Source organism: Oncorhynchus mykiss, chromosome 13 (assembly GCF_057628025.1).
Source record: "Oncorhynchus mykiss isolate SJ-2025 chromosome 13, ASM5762802v1, whole genome shotgun sequence".
NCBI lineage: Eukaryota > Metazoa > Chordata > Actinopteri > Salmoniformes > Salmonidae > Oncorhynchus > Oncorhynchus mykiss.
Window position 1 is genome coordinate 53,802,223 of NC_143034.1, and position 20,191 is coordinate 53,822,413.

The 20,191-nt window shown below is 41.8% G+C and overlaps 1 protein-coding gene and 1 pseudogene across 3 annotated transcripts; both read left to right on the forward strand.

Annotated features, from left to right (window-relative positions):
* Nucleotides 1–1,882: 1,882 nt before the first annotated feature.
* On the forward strand, nt 1,883–8,737 carry LOC110486515 (small ribosomal subunit protein uS2-like; annotated as a pseudogene). Its single transcript, XR_016485996.1, has 8 exons — nt 1,883–1,935; nt 2,312–2,458; nt 2,874–2,992; nt 7,073–7,302; nt 7,558–7,684; nt 7,825–7,948; nt 8,153–8,191; nt 8,340–8,737. The product of XR_016485996.1 is annotated as a small ribosomal subunit protein uS2-like (transcript).
* A 4,434-nt stretch (nt 8,738–13,171) lies between these two features.
* On the forward strand, nt 13,172–20,187 carry LOC110486517 (intraflagellar transport protein 56). 2 transcript variants are annotated; one of them, XM_021558179.3, is made up of 18 exons: nt 13,172–13,274; nt 14,199–14,333; nt 14,475–14,567; nt 14,678–14,792; nt 14,873–14,922; nt 15,041–15,186; nt 15,474–15,645; nt 15,808–15,882; nt 15,989–16,091; nt 16,209–16,264; nt 16,713–16,766; nt 17,961–18,024; nt 18,144–18,232; nt 18,345–18,428; nt 18,547–18,616; nt 18,713–18,819; nt 19,516–19,649; nt 19,856–20,187. In XM_021558179.3, exons 1-18 carry the CDS (start codon nt 13,269–13,271, stop codon nt 19,965–19,967), a joined length of 1,665 nt encoding a protein of 554 aa, XP_021413854.3. In that variant the 5' UTR covers nt 13,172–13,268; the 3' UTR covers nt 19,968–20,187. The 2 variants fall into 2 exon arrangements, with proteins under 2 accessions (XP_021413854.3, XP_021413855.3); XM_021558180.3 differs by having other exon boundaries at nt 13,244–13,599.
* Nucleotides 20,188–20,191: the final 4 nt, after the last annotated feature.

A 20,191-nucleotide genomic window follows, 5' to 3' on the forward strand; every position in this document is an offset into this window, starting at 1 on the left:
ATTAGTGCCTTGGGGAACCTTTCCACCACTGCAACCCATGCGTCCTCGGAAGGAAATTAAATGACACATGACATGCTGAGGCGGTGGGTAGGGGGTCACTGTGAGAGAGACAGGCTGACACCCAGGCAGCTCGGCTTAGTCCAGACACATGTTCCAGCATTGCCCTACTTATACGGCCCATAAATCACATGACTGTTGGTCTCAGAGCATTAATAACTACACCTACAACCCAACATTGCCCTTGTTATTCAAAGAGGTAATATGACCCATGTGTGTTTCTAGCACATGGGTCATTCTCAGTTCCAGCATTAGTATGGCAGTACGGTTTTATTTTCCTTTCACTTTATACACAGCCATTATACCTACCAACAGTAATAGCAGTGCATGATGATAATATGCTTATCACAGAGCTGTCAGACATAAGACTGGGAGAAGGGGCAGGGTTGTGACATCAAAGGGATAGTTAATGATAAGGAAGGCATTAGGCTATACTGATCTAAACCAGTTTGCTTTTTGGCTATGTCTGTATTTGATTATTTTTTAATCTAGAAACCTTGTTGTACAATTAAACCATGTTATTAGTTAAGTATGAGTCATATTTAATTGTTTGTGCATTACATGTCTAACACATTATTTAAAACAAACACTGTTAACCTATTGGAAACCTGTGCAACTTTGTGGTTATTTTTTTTATCTTAATGACATGACACTCAGTTCCAACCCAATCAGCTATTCTCATTGGAAACCTCAAGGACTGCAGTAATGGCATGTGTCACAGTGGCCTTTGCTTTCAAAATTAGATAGGGAACACTGACATATGAAGTGAGTTTGACACAGATTAGGAGTTTATTGAGGTCGTAGATGATGTATGTGTGTAAACTTTCTGTGGGGAATAAACAGTATTAGGTAAGACTGCCTTTTCTTGTGCCCCAGACGCATGGAATAGTCTAAAGTCCATGCTTCACCTAGATATGTTAGTGCCACTGAATGAATTTAAAATATTGATGGGAGACTCTGTTACAGAGGAGTGTAAATGCTTTTTTTTTTTTTTTATCTGGATCACGTTGTATTGTATTGTTGTATGTTTTAATTATGTATTGTATTGATTGTTGCTGCCTTCTTGGCCAGGTTTTCATTGAAAAAAATACTCTGGGTCTCAGTGGGCTTTCCTGGTTAAATACAGGTTAAATAAAATAAATAGATGCATGCAAATATATTAAGATTGAGCCACTGGAAGGACTTTGAGAACACCCCAGTCTACATATTAACTTAATGATCATTTTTTTAAGTGGCCTATTCAACAAGTCATAAAAGTTTGTTATTTTTATGCACTTAGTCACATAACCCCACTTCCCGCAATAACATGTCATACCTGTAATTACCCCATGACCTTGACATTGGTCAAAACATTGCAATGTTTTTTTTTCCAGCACCCAACCCAAGAGGTCCAAGCCATCTTGTCTAGCACCCATTCTATCTTTGTATCTGAGACAAGTTGGCATTTTTGCAATGTATCTTCTCTTATGAAAAAAAATGAATTTTAAAACATTTTGCAAAATCACTATGTACATATTGTGATACCTTCACCAGGAACTCCGTATCTCTAGCAAATAAAGTTGCAACACAGGCCACTCTAACCGAGAAGTCAACGTCTCCCCATTGTCTTAATATGGTCTTTCCATCGCATTGTCTTAATATGGGCTCCTCGTCCGACCTCTACTTACCGGTTTCACCCAAAACATACGCTACTACTCTGTGCTGCTGGAGTGTTTGCGCCATCTAGGGAATAAAATATCCAAGTAGACAGTTATAGTTCCAGTCAGCGAAACAACCAATCATGTGCTTTGAAACTTGAGTATATAAGTGGCGTAATTTCCTCTTGTCTTCCTCTTTGACGCCGCGTGTTACAGGTTTCGCGTTGTTTCGTGGTGCGTTGTAAGTTACATTTCACGCTTTTTAATGTCAAGCGTCACTTAAATAGACGAAGTAATCAGTGACTATGTGCAGAATATCTCACATTAGTCTATCTAGACGTTTGAATTTGAAGGCTTTATATGACTTGAAAGCTAACACTAACATGTCGAGTAGACATGCCTGACATGCTGTTTAACGCACGGTGTCCTGCCGAGTACACTATCCAGGCCATTTAATTCTAGGCAATAGGCCCCTCGGGCTTAAGCGCAACGCGTAGATGGCCCTATCAACTACAATGTCTGGGCCTGGAATAATTGTTGAATGCTTAAAAAAAACAAAAACAATTATATGCACTTTTGACTCTTGGTCATTTCTTTTTTTTTCGCACTCAATGCAGGGAAAGTGGTTAAGATGTCCGGAAATCTAGATGTCCTTCAAATGAAGGAGGAGGATGTGCTGAAGTTCCTGGCTGCAGGAACCCATCTGGGAGGAATTAACATGGACTTTCAGATGGAGCACTACACCTACAAGAGGAAGAGTGATGGTGAGTGTTTGGCAGTCCTTAACGCCCAAAACACTCTGTAACAAAACTACTTGTAGTGTTATAAGCCAGTGGTCAACCCACCCAGGTTGAGGAGGGATACTGTTAATGCAGGCTGCTGGTCTGGCACAAGCATGCCTGATTTGATTTCTTTGTTCTGGGTTTCTGTATAGCACTTTGTGACATTGGCTGATGTATAAAGGGCTTTATAAATACATTTGATTGATATTCAAGGTCTTGATGAATAGTTGAAATGGATGTCTGTTTCAATGCTGGGCTGTAACAAAAAAATGCTTCAGTCCCCTTCAGCTCACAGAACTAGAGTTGATTATTGATTCTTTCTCTCACTAGATGGAGCACATTTGGGCAGGGTAAACTGGACACAGATCTGGGTTTACTGACTGCCCCTTGTCCTCAGGTGTGTACATCATCAACATGAGGAATACCTGGGAGAAGCTACTGCTGGCAGCCTGTGCCATTGTTGCCGTGGAGAACCCAGCTGACGTCTGGGTCATCTCCTCCAGGAACACTGGACAGGTACAGCTTCAGCTGGCAGCGTAGTGGACACGGTGAATAATGAGTGTAACTGGATACTTGCCGTGTGTGTTTACCCATCAATTAGACATGTTTCTGTATAGATGTGACTGCATGTGTGCACACAAAGCCTTGCACCGATGTCGGTGTGCAGGTGTCGAAAGTTTGCTGGAGGGATTGGGCCCAGGTTTTTGTTAACAAATCAAATAAGTTTGTCATGTGTGCCGAATACAACCGCTGTACCTTACAGTGAAATGCTTACTTAGAGGCCCAAACCAACCGTGCAATTTAAGTAAAAAAAATTGGTGAACAATGCATAGGAAATAAAAAAAAAATGTGAATAATAACAGTAGCGAGGCTATATACAGACACAGGTTAGTCAGGGTAATTGAGGTAGTATGTACATGTAGGTATGGTTAAAGTGACAGCATATTAACTCAGCAAAAAAATAAATGTCCTCTCTGTCACCTGTTTATTTTCAGCAAACTTAATGTGTAAATATTTGTATGAACATAACTAGATTCAACAACTCAGATATAAACTGAACAAGTTCCACAGAAATTGAATAATGTGTCCCTGAACAAGGGGGGAGGGGTCAAAATCAAAACTAACAGTCAGTATCTGGTGTGGCCACCAGCTACATTAAGTACTGCAGTGCATCTCCTCCTCATGGACTGCACCAGATTTGCCAGTTCTTGCTGTGAGATGTTACCCCAGTCTTCACCAAGGCACCTGCAAGTTCCCGGACATTTCTGAGCCCTCGACCTCAGATTCAACAGGTCCCAGACGTGCTCAATGGGATTGAGATCCGGGCTCTTCGCTGGCCATGGCAGAACACTGACATTCCTGTCTTGCAGGAAATCACACACAGAACGAGCAATATGGCTGGTGGCATTGTCGTGCTGGAGGGTCATGTCAGGATTAGAGGTCGACCGATTATGATTTTTCAACGCCGTTACCGATTATTGGAGGACCAAAAAAAGCCGATACTGATAATCAACCGAATTAAAATAAAGAATAAAAAAAAAAAATTTTTGTTTGTAATAATGACAATTACAACAATACAGAACGAGAACTTTTAACTTAATATAATATAACATGTTTAAGTAATCCAAAAACAAAGTGTTGGAGAAGTAAAAGTTGATTATGTCCCATGTAAAAAAAGCTAACGTTTGAGTTCCTTGCTCAGAACATGAGAACATATTGGTTGGTGGTTCCTTGTAACATGAGACTTCAATATTCCAAGGTAAGAGGTTTTAAGTTGTATTTAATATAGTATTTATAGGACTATTTCTCTCTACCATTTGTATTTCATATACCTTTGACTATTGGATGTTCTTATAGGCACTATAGTATTGCCAGTGTAACAGTATAGCTTCCGTCCCCCTCGCCCCTACCTGGGCTCGAACCAGGAACATATCGACAACAGCCATACTCGAAGCAGTGCTACCCATCGACCCACAAAAGCTGCGGACATTGCAGAGCAAGGGGAATAACTACTCCAAGTCTCAGAGCGAGTGACGTTTGAAATACTATTAGCGCACACCCAGCTAACAAGCTAGCCATTTCACATCGGTTAAACCAGCCATTAGGGTGATAGGCTTGAAGTGATAAACAGCGCTGTGCTTGCGAAGAGCTGCTGGCAAAACGCACGAAAGTGCTGTTTGAATGAATGCTTACGAGTCTGCTGCTGCCTACCATCGCTCAGTCAGAGTGCTCTATCAAATCATAGACTTAATTATAACATAACACACAGAAATACGAGCCTTTGGTCATTAATATGGTCGAATCCGGAAACGATCGTTTCGAAAACAAAACCTTTTATTTTGGTGAAATATGGAAGCGTTACGTATTTTATCTAAGGGGTGGCATCCATAAGTCTAAATATTCCTGTTGCACAACCTTCAATGTCATGTCATAATTATGTAGAATTCTGGCAAATTAGTTCGGAATGAGCCAGGCAGCCGAACTGTTGCATATACCCTGACTGCGTGCAATGAACGCAAGAGAAATTACACAATTTCACCTGGTTAATATTGCCTGCTAACCTGGATTTCTTTTAGCTAAATATGCAGGTTTAAAAAAGTATACTTCTGTGTATTGATTTTAAGGAAGGCATTGGTGTTTATGGTTAGGTTCAGTCGTCCAACAATTGTGCTTTTTTCGCAAATGCGCTTTTGTTAAATCATCCCCCTGCGTTGCATCAATTATATGCAAGGGACACGCTAGATAAACTAGTAATATCATCAACCATGTGTAACTAGTGATTATAATTGATTTGTTTTTATAAGACGTTTAATGCTAGCTAGCAACTTACCTTGGTTTCTACTGCAGTCGCGTAACAGGCAGGCTCCTCGTGGAGTGCAATGAGAGGTAGGTGGTTAGAGCGTTGGACTATTTAACCGAAAGGTTGCAAGATTTGATCCCCTGAGCTGACAAGGTGGAAATCTGTCGTTCTGCCCCTGAACAAGGCAGTTAACCCACCGTTAATCGGCTATTCCGATTAATCGGTCGACCTCTAGTCAGGATGAGCCTGCAGGAAGGGTACTACATGAGCATTGAGGTTGCCTGCAATGACAACAAGCTCAGTCTGATGCTGTGACACCGCCCCAGACCATGACGGACCCTCCACCTCAAAATCGATCCTGCTCCAAAGTACAGGCCTCAGTGTAACGCTCATTCCTTCGACGATAAACGTGACTCCGACTATCATCCCTGGTGAGATGACTGACTCGACAGTGAAGAGCACTTTTTGCCTGTCCTGTCTGGTCCAGCAACGGTGGATTTGTGCCAATAGGTGACGTTGTTGCCGGTGACGTCTGGTGAGAACCTGCCTTTACAACAGGTCTACAAGCCATCAGTCCAGCATCTCAGCCTATTGCGGACTGTCTGAGCACGTATGTAGGGATTGTGTGTTCCTCGTTTAACTTGGGCAGTTGTTGCCATCCTGTACCTGTCCCGTAAGTGTGTTCAGATGTACTGATCCTGTGCAGGTTTTTGTTACACGTGGTCTGCTAATGCAAGGACAATCAGCTGTCTGTGCTGTCTTGGGTGTCTCACAGTACGGACATTACAATTTATTTCCCTGGCCACGTCTGCAGTCCTCATGCCTCCTTGAAGCATGTTCACGCAGATGAGCGGGGACCCTGGGCATCTTTCTTTTGGTGTTTCTCCAGAGTCAGTAGAAACGCCTCTCTAGTGTCCTAAGTTTCCATAACTGTGACCTTAATTGTCTACCGTCTGTAAGCTGTTAGTGTCTTAATGACCGTTTCACAGGTGCATGTTCATAATTGTTAATGGTTCATTGAACAAGCATGGGAAACTGCCTTTAAACTCTTTACAATGAAGTGTGAAGTTATTTGTGTTTTTATGAATGTTCTTTTAAAGACAGGGTCCTGAAAAGGGGAAGTTTTTTTTATTTTTTTGAGTTTATGACAAACAGTAGTGTAAAAGTGGAGTTGTTGGGTGGCGGGACATAATGCAGATAGTCCGGGTAGCCAATGTGCAGGGGCACCGGTTAGTCGGGGTAATTGAGATAGTTTGTACATGTAGGTATGGTTAAAGTGACTGCATATATGATAAACAGAGTAGCAGCAGTGTAAAGAGGGGGGGGGGGGGCCTGGATCACCTGTTCAGGGGTCTTATGGCTTGGGGGTGAAAAGCTGTTGAAAAGCCTTTTTGTTCTAGACTTGGCGCTCCGGTACCGCTTGCCATGCAGTAGTAGAGAGCAGTCTGACTGGGGTGGGTGGGGTCTTTGACAAGCTTTAGGGTCTTCCTCTGACACCACCTGGTATAGAGGTCCTGGATGGCAGGAAGCTTGGCCCCAATGATGTACTGGGCCTTACGCACTACACTCTGTTGTGCCTTGTGGTCGGAGGCCGAGCAGTTACTGTACCAGGAAGTGATGCAACCAGTGATGCTCTCGATGTAACATCGGTAGGGCTTCCGCACAATGATTTTCGTTTGATTCAATTCTTCATGCGGTCTAGTGCAACTTGCTTTTAGATTCCAAGGGCAGTGATGGGTGTTACACATGCTGTCTGCAGCTAGGTCGCTAATAGCCTTTCATATATATTTTTGTAGAGAGCTGTGCTGAAGTTTGCCTCGGCCACTGGTGCCATGGTCGTTTCACCCCCGGAACCTTCACTAATCAAATCCAGGCTGCCTTCAGGGAGCCCCGCCTCCTAATCGTAACGGACCCTCGTGCCGACCACCAGCCTCTGAAGCCTCTTACGTCAACATCCCCACCATTGCCCTGTGCAACACTAACTCCCCACTCATATGTCGACATCGCCATCCCCTGCAACAACAAGGTTAGACTGCTTTGCCCTCATACACTTAACACCTACGTGTTTGTCTTGCACACCGTTAGAGCCCGGCGCAGTCCTGTCAGTGCGGTGCTGGGTGTAGGATGTGTGCTACAGAAACGCAGTGCCTCTTTTCTCCCCTTGCTCCATATGTGTGTAAGAGGGAGGGGAATTTGGTGTAGGCCTTGCTACATGTTTCTGTAAAAGACAGGTGTTCTAGTCTCATCGGTGTAGTTGGTCATGGTCTGATTTGTGCTCCAGGGTCACCACTCTGGGTCTGATGTGGTGGATGCTGTCCAGGGAGGTGCTGAGGATGCGGGGCACCATCTCCAGGGAGCACCCCTGGGAGGTCATGCCTGATCTCTATTTCTACAGGGACCCTGAGGAGGTAAGAAGAAGGCCTTTTAGACACCTACTTAAACCATTATACACTAAATTTACTGGTAGGACAAGCTTACCTTCAACAGTAATGGATCTTGCATGTTCTGTTCGCCTTGTTAGCCTGCCGCTCATTGTTTTACCTGTCAGATTGAGAAGGAGGAACAGGCTGAGTCTGAGAAAGCTGTTGGAAAGGAGTTCCAGAGAGAGTGGACTGCTCCAGCAGCTGAGGGAATGGCTATGCCCTCAGTCCCCATCCAGCAGTTCTCTGCAGGTAAGAAGTGAAGATGTGGTTTCTGGTTCCACTATGCTAAGACTTGGTTTTAGTTTCTTGACTGATGCACTTGGTAGCATTTTCTAAATCTCATTTTGAGTTGGATATAAATGACTCTTGGTACTTCAGGACCTATCAAATGTGTTTGTCTGAAAGGTCTCATGTTTAATTGTAATCCTAATTGAGTTTCTGCTTGACTTTCAGCTGCTGCTCCTGCCAAGCCAACTGCTGAGGGGTTCACTGGTGAGTGTTGTGAGTAACATCAGCCTCCCTCTAATTGATGCACCATAATTGTCATCAGTCGGGTTGATTGTTTAACCTACTCAAATACACTGAAATGTATGATTGTTGGTCATGTATTTGCACCTCTTCAATGTCTTCTCTCTTGCAGAGGACTGGAGTGCCCAGCCAGCCATCGAGGATTGGTCAGCTGCCCCTACTGCCCAGGCCTCTGAATGGGGTGGGGAGACTGCTGCTTGGTCCTAAGTAATAGTGGCCTGATGTTTGACAGTACAATAAGTTGCTTTTTTGTTGTACCAACTGACCCCTGACAATTTAAACACTACAGTGTAGTAGGCAAGTGACCTTAACGGCAATTCTACATGAATATTAACACAACTGTTATGCTTACATTTCACATTGAAAGAACTTACTAACATTTAATTAGACTGTTGCCTTATGTTGAGCCCTCTTAATGCTGACAAAAGGGGTACATCTCTTTAATTAAACTGTTGGGTTATTCTGCCCTGCAAGCTTTCAGAAATTAAAACTTACTGAAATACCATTTTACCAGTTGTCTATGATTTGTCTAGAAATAATATCTCATAATGGCTGTGACTGTACTATTCAGGAATGTATCTTTTTCTCAGACGGCTGTAGACAAATGTAACTTCCATCATGTCATTATACATCAATTTTAGTTGCAAATAATATAATTGAAAACACTACTTATACATTTGTACATGAACTTGTCTGTGTTAAGTGGTTAAGGTTTTCATAACTCCACATGATGCCTGAATGTATGACCTTGTGATAGCTGAAAACATAAATGAAAAATAAGATATTTCCGCCAAACATTTGAACATTGATTTCCCGATCTAAAACAAATCGTACTCATGTACATCATATGGGTGAGGTGGGGATGATGTGTATATACCATTTTTAAAAATCAACCGTTAAACATAAGACAAAAGTTAAACTCCAAAAGTAGCTGAAGGGCCGTGCTCAAGGAAGTAGGCCAGTGTTTTTGAAAGATGGGCCCAGATTGCAGAGGGTGCCGCAGAATCACTGATGTGAATTGCCTGGGTTTCATTGAAATTACACGGAGTTCTCCGCAAAGTCAATATGCACCAACTCTTTCTGCAGTTTTGTCTTTACATTCTCTGGAGTATTGGTGTCAAATGTTGTATACGTGTTACCCCAACTTCTCTTTTCAATCGTTTGGAGAAGTCCTCCAGTAGTCTAGTGTGCCACCTTTTATTTTACTGTCAAATGTACAGGGACCTCCATGTTTCCCTTTGTCTTTTCTCCTTTTTTTTTCTCTCTCCAGCTTTGTTTTTCCACTCGAACCACCATGTCTTCTCACCAGCATCAAATGCATATGTTTTAAGCTCTTTTGGTTGGCAAAGGGAGCACTCTGTACGTGCACTCTTCAGGTTCTCACAGCACAAAAACAAGCTGCAGCTGATCACTTAATTGTAGTTTTTCCACCATGAACTGGAGGTCGGTGTGGGTATTTCCAGAGGCATGTGTCCCTGTCATGGACTGTTGACGTGACAACCCAAAAGGAAGTATTTTGCAGAATTCATAGGACATCTTAATCTCTGAATATTCCCTCTTAAAATAATGATTAAGGTTCTGAATTGTGCCGTTCAAGAAGCACTTCTGCTCGTTTGCCTTCCTCTTTCCATGTTGCTCTACTGTTGTCCCGTTCATAGAATCAAGTGATTTCCTCTTCTGTGGCTGTTCTAATTCTGTTACATTGCTTTTTCCTGGAGTATTGAAGACTTGTTGGCCTGTTCATTTGCCCTCGTTGCTTTTGCTGAAAATCCAAATTCTCTGCAGCTTTGACCAGGCCATACTTTTTCAGGATGTTGCCTCTGAGCATTTTTGAAGCCACTTGTTTGTCCTTGGCACTAGGCATGTTTTGATACTTGCTTTAACTTTTGAAACAAAATCCTTCAAGTTCTTCAGAGTTCCCATATTTGCGGTTTTGTCTTGTCTCTATTTTCTTGATCAGTTGATCATACAAAAAAAAAGGTATTTTATCAAGTTCGACATTTGTCATTCAAAAATCTGAGTGACCTCTTCTAGCAAGTATTTGACTTCTCATTCCTGTTGCAGACGATGAGGAAGGGGTATCAGGGTGTGCATCAGGTAAGTATGGGGCATGTATATTGCCCTCTAGCTGCAAGTCATCTGGTGACTAAGGTGTTGTTGCCTTCTAGGTAGGTCTCCATTGCAACTTGTCTTGAACATCTGCTGTTCTGTTGGTTGCATTTCCATTGCGTTCTCTTGCCGCTTTGTTTTTGTAAACTCAGATTTCTCTTTTCTTTCAGCATCTCCCTGTATTTTTGCAGATGTTCCTGGTATTGTATAGGATCTTTTAATTTTGTTTCTATGGCTGTCTGTTTCATGTGGCATCTTCCTAAAAACAAGGAATACACGTTTTCAAATTTTGCACACCGTGGAGCATTTTCTAGATTAAATGAATTTGAAACATGATTTTAAAAAGCCTAAAGTAAATAAAACTAACTTGTTTGGTCATTTCCACCAGTTACAGTGCCTTGCAAAGTATTCATACCTCTTGGTGGTTTTTCCTAAATGGTTACATTATAACCTGTATTTTAAATTGATTTTTATTTGGATTTCATGTAATGGACATACACCAAATAGTCCATTTGTGAAATGAAAGTTTATTTTTTAAAAAATAAAGAATTTGTGCGTGCATATGTATTCACCCCCTTTGCTACGAGGCCCCTAAATAAGATCTGGTGCAACCAATTACTTTCAGAAGTTACAAAGTCCACCTGTGTGCAATCTATGCCCCAGAGTCTGCAAAACCACTAAGCAATGGCCACCATGAAGACCAAGGAGCTCTGCAAACAGCTAAGAGACAAAGTTGTGGAGAAGTACAGATCATGGTTGGGTTAAAAAAATATCCAGAACTTTCAACATCCCATGGAGCACCATTAAATCCATTTTTTTTTTTTAAATGGAAAGAATATGGCACCACAAACCTGCCAAGAGACCACCAAAACTCACAGACCAGGCAAGAAGGGTATTAGAGGCAACAAAGAGACTAAAGATAACCCTGAAGGAGCTGCAAAGCTCCACAGCGGAGATTGGAGTATCTGGCCATAGGACAACTTTAAGCCGTACGCTCCACAGAACTGGGATTTACAGAAGAGTGGCCAGAAAAAAGACATTGCTTAAGAAAAAAAATAAGCAAACATGTTTGGTGTTCGCCAAAAGGCATGTGGGAAACTCCACAAACATATGGGAGATACTAAAATTGAGCTTTTTGGCAATCAAGGAAACGCTATGTCTGGCGCAAACCCAACACCTCATCACCCCGAGAACACCATCGCCACAGTGAAGCATGGGGATAGTATCATGCTGTGGGGATGTTTTTCATCGGAAGGGACTGGGAAACTGGTCAGAATTGAAGGCTTGATGGATGGCGCTAAATACAGGGAAATTCTTGAGAAACCTGTTTGAGGTTCACCTTCCAGCAGAACAATGACCCTAAGCATACTGCTAAAGCAACACTCAAGTGACTTAAGGTGAAACACTGAAATGTCTTGGAATGGCCAAGTCAAAGCCCAGACCTCAATCCAATTGAGAATCTGTGGTATGATTTAAAGACAGCTGTACACCAGCGGAACCCATCCAACTTGAAAAGCTGGACCTGTTTTGCCTTGAAGAATGGGCATCAATCCCAGTGGCTAGATGTGCCAAGCTTATTGAGACACCCCAAGTGACTTGCAGCTGTAATTTCTGCAAAAGGTGGCTCTACAAAGTATTGACTTTGGGGGGAGGGTGAATAGTGATGCATGCCCAAGTTTTCTGTTTTTGTCTTAATTCTTGTTTGTTTTCCCAAAAATATTTTGCATCTTCAAAGTGGTAGGCATGTTGTGTAAATCAAATGATACAAACCCCCGAAAAAGTATTTTTAATTCCAGGTTGTAAGGCAACAAAATAGGAAAAATGCCAAGGTGGGTGAATACTTTTGCAAGCCATTGTAAGTTTGTGATGGAAATGACTGGGATGGAAATGACACTTCTAAAGTTTTTGGAGAAAAATGACAGACTGCTTAGCATGCTTTGGCTAGCATTATCTAGCATATCGTTTACACTAAGCACAAAATAAATACAAAAAATCAAAATTCTACCACAAATTAAATAAATTATGGCCTGTTTAAAATGACTGATAATAAAAAATATTCTCTACACCAGCAATATTTACCTTGAGTTTCCTTCAACTTCTGGACAGCACACCTGGAACAACTGTACATTGTTTTCTTTAGTGAAGTAAAATTAAAAGTTGTCAAAAATATAAATAGTAAAGTACAGATACCCCCAAAAATTACTTAAGTAGTACTTGGAAGTATTTTTACTCAAGTACTTTAAACCACTGACTTTGTGTAAATATAAAGGGCGTACTCACAAATATTGATATAGAATTGATTTAATTGACTCTTTCTACAAGATAACATTATATAATTAAGCAATAAGGCATGGGGTTGTGGTATATGGCCAATATACCACGGCTAAGGGCTGTTCTTAGGACATCGCATCTTGGAGTGCCTGGACACAGCCCTTAGCTTTGGTATATTGGCCATGTACCACAAACCCCCGAGCTACCTTATTGCTATTATAAACTCATTACCAACGTAATTAGAGCAGTAAAAATTAAGGTTTTGTCATACCTGTGGTATAGGGTCTTATATACCACTGCTGTCAGCCAATCAGCATTCAGGGCTTGACCCACCCAGTTTATAATATGTAATTATTCTTGTTTTCTCATAGAAAAACATAGTTGAAGCACAAAAGTATGGGTCGGGGACAAGGGTAAAATAGTGGAATGTAGGTATAAAATGCATCTGAAAAGTAGCTAAAATACTTGATCTAGTTGTTTTTATTCTTTATATGTTAAATTCACACTACAATCACCCCAGATTTTTTAAACACGTGTATTAATAAAATCCCCCAAAATTACCCCGAGGACATAGTGCCCGTAGCTGCAGAATTACCTTGTTACATCATATTGGGAGAAGTGGTACAATTTTCAACCACTGAGGAATCTGCTGTGATGGTGAATGGATGTGAGACTTTATGTCCATTTATAAGACAAGCGTGTGTAATAGCGTTAGCAGTATAAAACCTTAATGTTTTTTGGCATACTCGCCATGCGTCCACAATTCACTTTCTACAACTCCAGCTCTTAACACAGTGATAAATCAGAATGCTAGGGAGGGGAAGACTGGTGGGGACGTTGCTTGGCGACAAGAGTTTGTCGCCAAGCAACGGCTATCTGTTACACTAGCTAGCTGTGTTAGCACATATTTCTTGATTAGAAAAACAGGTATCTTGTCTGATTATCTGAGCGCTGTTACTGCGCTTTCGTGACGACTAACTCCACTGGCCATGGTAAGTGTTTGCTTTACTGAATGCAGCTACGCTAACGTAACGTTCGCTAACATGAACGTACTGTTAGCTAGCTATTGAACCTTTGCTTAGTAGTCTATGCAATTTAGCATTGACGTTAGGTTAGCTACCACACGAAGAAGTCTGTAAACATTTCCGTGCTGGATGATTATATTTTTTGTTGTTGTTGCAGAAATCTAACGTTACCTAGCACGCCAGCCTGGTCTCATAGACTAAACCGTAGCATACGTAACAGTACACTTACATCGGGATACTGAAATTAGTATAATATGTTTGGTATGGTTACTTAGGTTGTATGGCTACATAGTGTATGTTTTGCAAATTCGTAACATATCATACGAAATGGGAGATGGGCAACCTTAAATTAATACATTTCATACGAAACATAACATATCATTCTAAATGGGAGTGTCAGGGATTTACATAGAGAATAATACGAAATGCTTTGAGACCAGGTTGCAGCCCAGCCACAGGTTTGAGACAAGTAACTAGTTGGATGGGCCCTTAGTAATTATGGCTGGCTCTGTTGTGGACAGCACCGGCTGTGGAGTTCTATATAATTTTCATATTCATTCTCTCAGATTCTGTCCAGAGTAAAGCCAGCAGCTGTTGGTGGGGAGATCCCAGTAAATAAGAAGATAAAAGAAAAAAAGTCACCGCTTGTGGATGACTTCCTAATTCAAAGAGACTATCTGGGGGCCATTACATTGTTGGAGGTAAATGCCACTCTGGCTGCATGCCTTCTGAAGTGTGACATATAGGTTTATAGCGCTGCTATATCTTTGAACAATGCAGTGCTTACACTACTGTCTGCGAAATATGATGCTCATCCTATCAATATGGTTCAATTTGCTCAGTTTCAGCGCAATGTTGGCGAGCGAGGGGAGGATGCAGACCTGTGGTTGGCCTACTGTGCTTTCCACCTTGGTGACTACAAGAGAGCCATGGAGGTTTGAAAACCTTTATTGAATTCAGTAACGTTGGTTTGGATGTATGAAAGAATTTTCCTGTTTTTTATTTGTGAGACATGAACTAAAACTTGTGTCGATTCCTTCTTCAGGAATACAAGGCCCTGACAGACAAACCAGACTGCCGCCCGGATGTGTGGGTCTACCTGGCCTGTACTCTCTTCTTCCTGGGGCTTTACAAAGAAGCAGAGGAGGCATCACACAAGGGTACCTCATCCACCTTGTTCCCCATTCTCACATTTTGTTGCTTTATTACAAAAGGTGACCTTACGTGCTTCCTCTTTCAGCCCCTAAATGCCAGCTGCAGAATCGAATACTGTTCCATTTGGCTCACAAGGTCAGCTTTCACCCTTATCTCTAGCTCATTCATTCAGTGCTATGGTACCAAACAACTTATATAACAGAATTAGTTATATTATGCCCTTATTTCTGGTCTATTTCTTTCTTTCCCCCAGTTCAATGATGAGAAGCAGCTGATGGGTTTCCACCAGGAGTTGGAGGATGTGACAGAGGACCAGCTCAGCCTGGCCTCCATCCACTACATGCGCTCCCACTACCAGGAGGCCATCGACATCTACAAACGCATCCTGCTGCAGAACAGGTGACAGGCAACAGAATGCACCACAGAGTGACAGAGACACTGGGAAACACTCCAAATGTAATCCAGACACATGGGAGTAGCGGCACAGACTATGAGAGGGGGAGTTAGAGAGTGAGTGGAGGGAGGGAGAGTGATAGTTTCCCTGTGTTGAGACAGAGAGAAGATAACGGAGACTGGAGAGGAGGCTAGTGACTGCTTATGCAGGTCAGAGGGTGGGAAAGAGCGATTCATTGTACCTACTGTGAGTCGGCGGAGCTCATGCTCTGTTCATACTGTGTCTGCTGCAGAGACTTCCTGGCCCTGAATGTGTATGTGGCTCTGTGCTACTACAAGCTGGACTACTACGATGTGTCCCAGGAGGTGCTGGCTGTTTACCTGCAGAGCGTCCCAGACTCCACCATCGCTCTCAACCTCAAGGCCTGCAACCACTTCAGGCTCTACAACGGAAAAGCAGCAGAGGTAACGCAACTTGACAAGAGAGTCCTGAGCAAATCATTCTCAAAATTAAACCTTGTTTGTCTGAATGTTGCTTTGTTAATGTTTCTACGGCTTCAGTCAGTGACTCCGAAGTGTACAACATTGTAGTATTAAACAACTAAAATCACATTTTCCTTCTCTCAGACAGAGCTGAAAAACCTGATCGATATCTCCTCCAGCTCCTTTGAGTTTGCCAAGGAGTTAATCCGACACAACCTGGTGAGAGTCATGATTTATCAGCCTAGGGAACATAGCAGTTTTGCAACTCACGTGTGTAGCAGCATGCAAGCAAATTACCCTTTTTGATTCTTTCTCTGGTGTTCAGGTGGTGTTTCGTAGCGGGGAGGGGGCCCTGCAAGTGCTGCCTGCACTGATTGATGTCATTACTGAGGCTCGTCTCAATCTGGTCATCTACTACCTCAGACAAGGTGGGCTGCCACTTTTATTGCTGACTAGCCAATGTAATGATAACTGATTGATAACTAAGTGTGTTTTCTTTTACTGTTAATATATGGATAGTAATTGTATTTTTCTATCTCTCTCAGATGATGTCCAGGAGTCCTACCAGCTCATCAAAGACTTAGAACCCACCACACCACAGGTTCATTCCTCTATTTCCATTCACCATTTCCAGATTTCACTCCCTCCCTTATTTTTTCATCCCGCCTATCATTCGTCTCCTGTCCCTCAGCTATTTTAGGGTCCAGTAATCTTACCCTCTCTTCCCTGTTCTCCCTTTTCCTCTTCCTCCTTCTACAAGGATAGTGTAGTTTGCGGTGTAGTTCTGCATTTGCAGGGTAGACATTTGTGGTAGGCGTTTGTGTATTAACCTCCCCTTTCTCTCTCTCTCTCAGGTTCAGGGCAGTGTTAGTCTTAATGTACATAGGTGTACAGTAAGTGTGTGTGTGCAGCCAGCTCTCTCTCGCCATCTCCCCCTCTTTCCCTATCCTCCTCCTCTCTTTGCCAGGGTTAGTGCAGCCATAAACTCAATGGATTGTGGTGTATGGTAAGTGCATATGTGCTGTAACCTCTCCCTGCCTTTTTTTCAGGAGTACATCTTGAAGGGGGTTGTGAATGCTGCACTCGGACAGGAGATGGGGTCGGTGTGTACCAGAGATACATTTAGATACTACACTGAACAAAAATATAAGCGCAACATGTAAAGTGTTGTTCCCTTGTTTCATGAGCTTTCTGTGCACAAATGTGTTTACATCTTAGTGAACATTTCTCCTTTGCCAAGATAATCCATCTACCTGACAGGTGTTGCATATCAAGACGCTGATTAATTTAAACAGCATGCTCAATGACACAGGTGCACTTTGGGCTGGGGACAATAAAAGGCCACTCTAAAATGTGCAGTTTTGTCACACAACACAATGCCACAGATTTCTCAAGTTTTGAGGGAGCGTGAAACTGGCATGTTGACTGCAGTTATTGCCAGAGAATTGAATGTTTATTTCTCTATCATAATCCGCCGCCAACCTTTTTTTAGAGAATTTGCCAGTATGTCCAACTGACCTCACATCTGCACACCACGTGTACGGTGTTATGAGGGCGAATGGTTTGCTGATGTCAACGTTGTGAACAGAGTGCCCCATTGTGGCGATGGGGTTAAGGTAAGGACAGGCATAAGCTACGGACGACGAACACAATTGCATATTATTGATGGTAATTTGAATGCACAGAGATAACGTGACGAGATCCTGAGGCCCATTGTTGTACCATTCATCAGCCGCCATCACTTCAGCATGATAATGCTCGGCCCCATGTCGCAAGTATCTGTGCACAATCCCTAGAAGCTGAAAATGTCCCAGTTCTTCCATGGCCTGCATAGTCACCAGACATGTCACCCATTGAGCATGTTTGGGATGCTCTGGGTTGATGTGTACGACAGCATGTTCCAGTTCCCACCAATATCCAGCAACTTCACACAGCCATAGAAGATGAGTGAGATAACATTCCACAGGCCACAATCAACAGCCTGATCAACTCTATGCGAACGAGATATGTTGAGCTGCATGAGGCAAATAGTGGTCACACCAGGAAATGACTGGTTTTCTGATCCATGCCCCAACCTTTTTTGAAGGTACCTGTGACACAGATGCATATCTGTATTAATTGCAATTGACTGATTTCCTTATATGAACTGTAACATAGTAAAATCTTTGAAATGGTTGTGTTTTATATTTTTGTTCAGTGTATATACAACTATAGATTCATGTACAGTATATCTATAGTTCTGCCTTGATACCCGCCTGATTTTGTTTGTGTGAAATTATGTTATTTTTCCATTACAGAGAGATCATCTGAAGATTGCTCAACAGTTTTTCCAGCTGGTTGGTGGCTCAGCTAGCGAATGTGGTGAGTGCTCCTCCAGATATTTAAAATACTGACTAGAGTAACATTTTTGTACTGCACTAATTCAATGGTACGTTTTTACACTGGTGCTTACTTTAACAATTCCTTTCCCTGTGTCTTAGACACCATCCCTGGCAGACAGTGCATGGCTTCTTGTTTCTTTCTGCTCAGGCAGTTTGAGGATGTGCTCATCTACCTCAATTCTGTCAAGGTAAGCACAGCGTAATACCATGACACATATTTGTGTTCACATAGAATATTGATGTTCTATAATTATCATTCTTCAATGGATTCTAAATACTCTGAACTCTCATTGCTCACAGAGTTACTTCTACAACGATGACGCCTTCAACTTCAACTATGCACAGGCCAAAGCTGCTGTTGGCAACTACAGGGAGGCTGAAGAGGTAAAACCTTGACATGTACTTTTGGGGTTATTATGATGTCATTTTTTAAAACTTTTTCACTGATACAAATGTATGTTTTATTGTCTGTTAAAAGTGTGTGCTTTACTTTGTCTCCCAGATCTTCCTGTTGATTCAAAATGACAAGAACAAGAGTGACTATGTGTACCTGAGCTGGCTGGCACGCTGCTGTATGTTCTCCTTCTCATCAAACGATGTAAACATTTGCTGGTATAACACTGTGTGGTTGTTCTATTGTTGTCAATGAACCCTGTTGTCCTATTTAGACATTATGAACCAGAAGGCCCGTCTGGCCTGGGAGCTCTACATGAAGATGGAGACCTCAGCAGAGTCCTTCAGCCTCCTGCAGCTCATTGCCAATGATTGCTACAAGGTTACTCTCCTTTATTAATTCCAAAATCACTCAACTTCCTAAATGTTTAATTTCCCCATCAGGACAGAAGTTATTTCATTCTGAGAGCACTTGCGCCAGTGGTGGAAAAAGTACACAATTGTCATACTTGAGTAAAAGTAAAGATGCCTTAATAGAAAATGACTCAAGTAAAAGTGAAAGTCACCCAGTAAAATACTACTTGAGTAAAAGTCTAGAAGTATTTGGTTTTAAATATACTTGTAATTTCAACAAAAAAAAAAGACTTGCATATCAAAAGTAAAAGTACAAAGAATTTCAAATTCCTTATATTAAGCAAAGCAGACGGACACTTTTTCAAGATTTTTTTTATTTACAGATAGCCAGGGGCACACTCCAACATTCAGACATCATTTACAAACGAAGTATGTGTTTATTGAGTCCACCAGATCAGAGGCAGTAGGCATGACCAGGGATGTTCTCTTGATAAGTAAATTAATTCAAAATGTAATGAGTACTTTTAGGTGTCAGAGAAAATGTATGGAGTAAAAAGTACATACTTTTCTTTAGGAATGTAGTAAAGTAAAAGTAGTTAAATATAAATAGTAAAGTACAGATACCCCAAAAAACTACTTAAGTAGTAATTACTTTACTTAAGTAGTAAAGTACTTTACACCACTGATTTGCACCATGTGTAACTCTTCTCTCTCTCATCTACAGATGGGCCAGTTCTACTACTCAGCAAAGGCATTTGATATCTTGGAGAGATTGGACCCCAACCCTGAGTACTGGGAGGGCAAAAGGGGAGCCTGTGTGGGTATCTTTCAGCTAATTTTGGCCAGCAGAGAACCCAGGTAGGTACCGTGTCTACCTTAACAATCTATTGGATTGATGTAGGATCATGAATGTCACCACTTTGTATAGCGTTGAAATAATCTGTCCTCCACTCAGTGACCTAACACATTTATTTTGACCTGATGGGCTGTATGTTGCATTGTTGAAGTCTAACAGTGTGAGTTTTTATGTTACCATAATGTGCTCAATTGTGTGTATTTTTCAGGGAGGCTTTGAGGGAAGTGCTGCCCTTGCTGAGGAACACTGGGAATCCTCAGGTGGAATACATCATCAGGATTCTGAAGAAATGGGCCAAGGACAACAGGGTTTCTCTGTGATATTATGATTCCTTACGTAAGAATGCATAGCCTATATGAAGAAAAGGGTCCTTTGGGCAAACTGACAGTCAAATGCAAAAATTCACCATAAGTGGCAGTTTGTTCATTATTCATTCATCTCTTTCCTGTTTGTTATTTTGCTAGTACATTGTATTGGTGTCGTTTTTATGCACATTTATTCTGTACATACTTTCCTATGTGAATAAATATTTAAATCTTATACC

What these genes read in the sequence shown, in the direction of transcription:
- LOC110486517 (XM_021558179.3), top strand. An exon ending in CGCATCCTGCTGCAGAACAG is followed by an intron (nt 15,187 to 15,473) that starts GTGACAGGCAAC and finishes TGTCTGCTGCAG; the next exon opens with AGACTTCCTGGCCCTGAATG. An exon ending in AGTTAATCCGACACAACCTG is followed by an intron (nt 15,883 to 15,988) that starts GTGAGAGTCATG and finishes TCTGGTGTTCAG; the next exon opens with GTGGTGTTTCGTAGCGGGGA.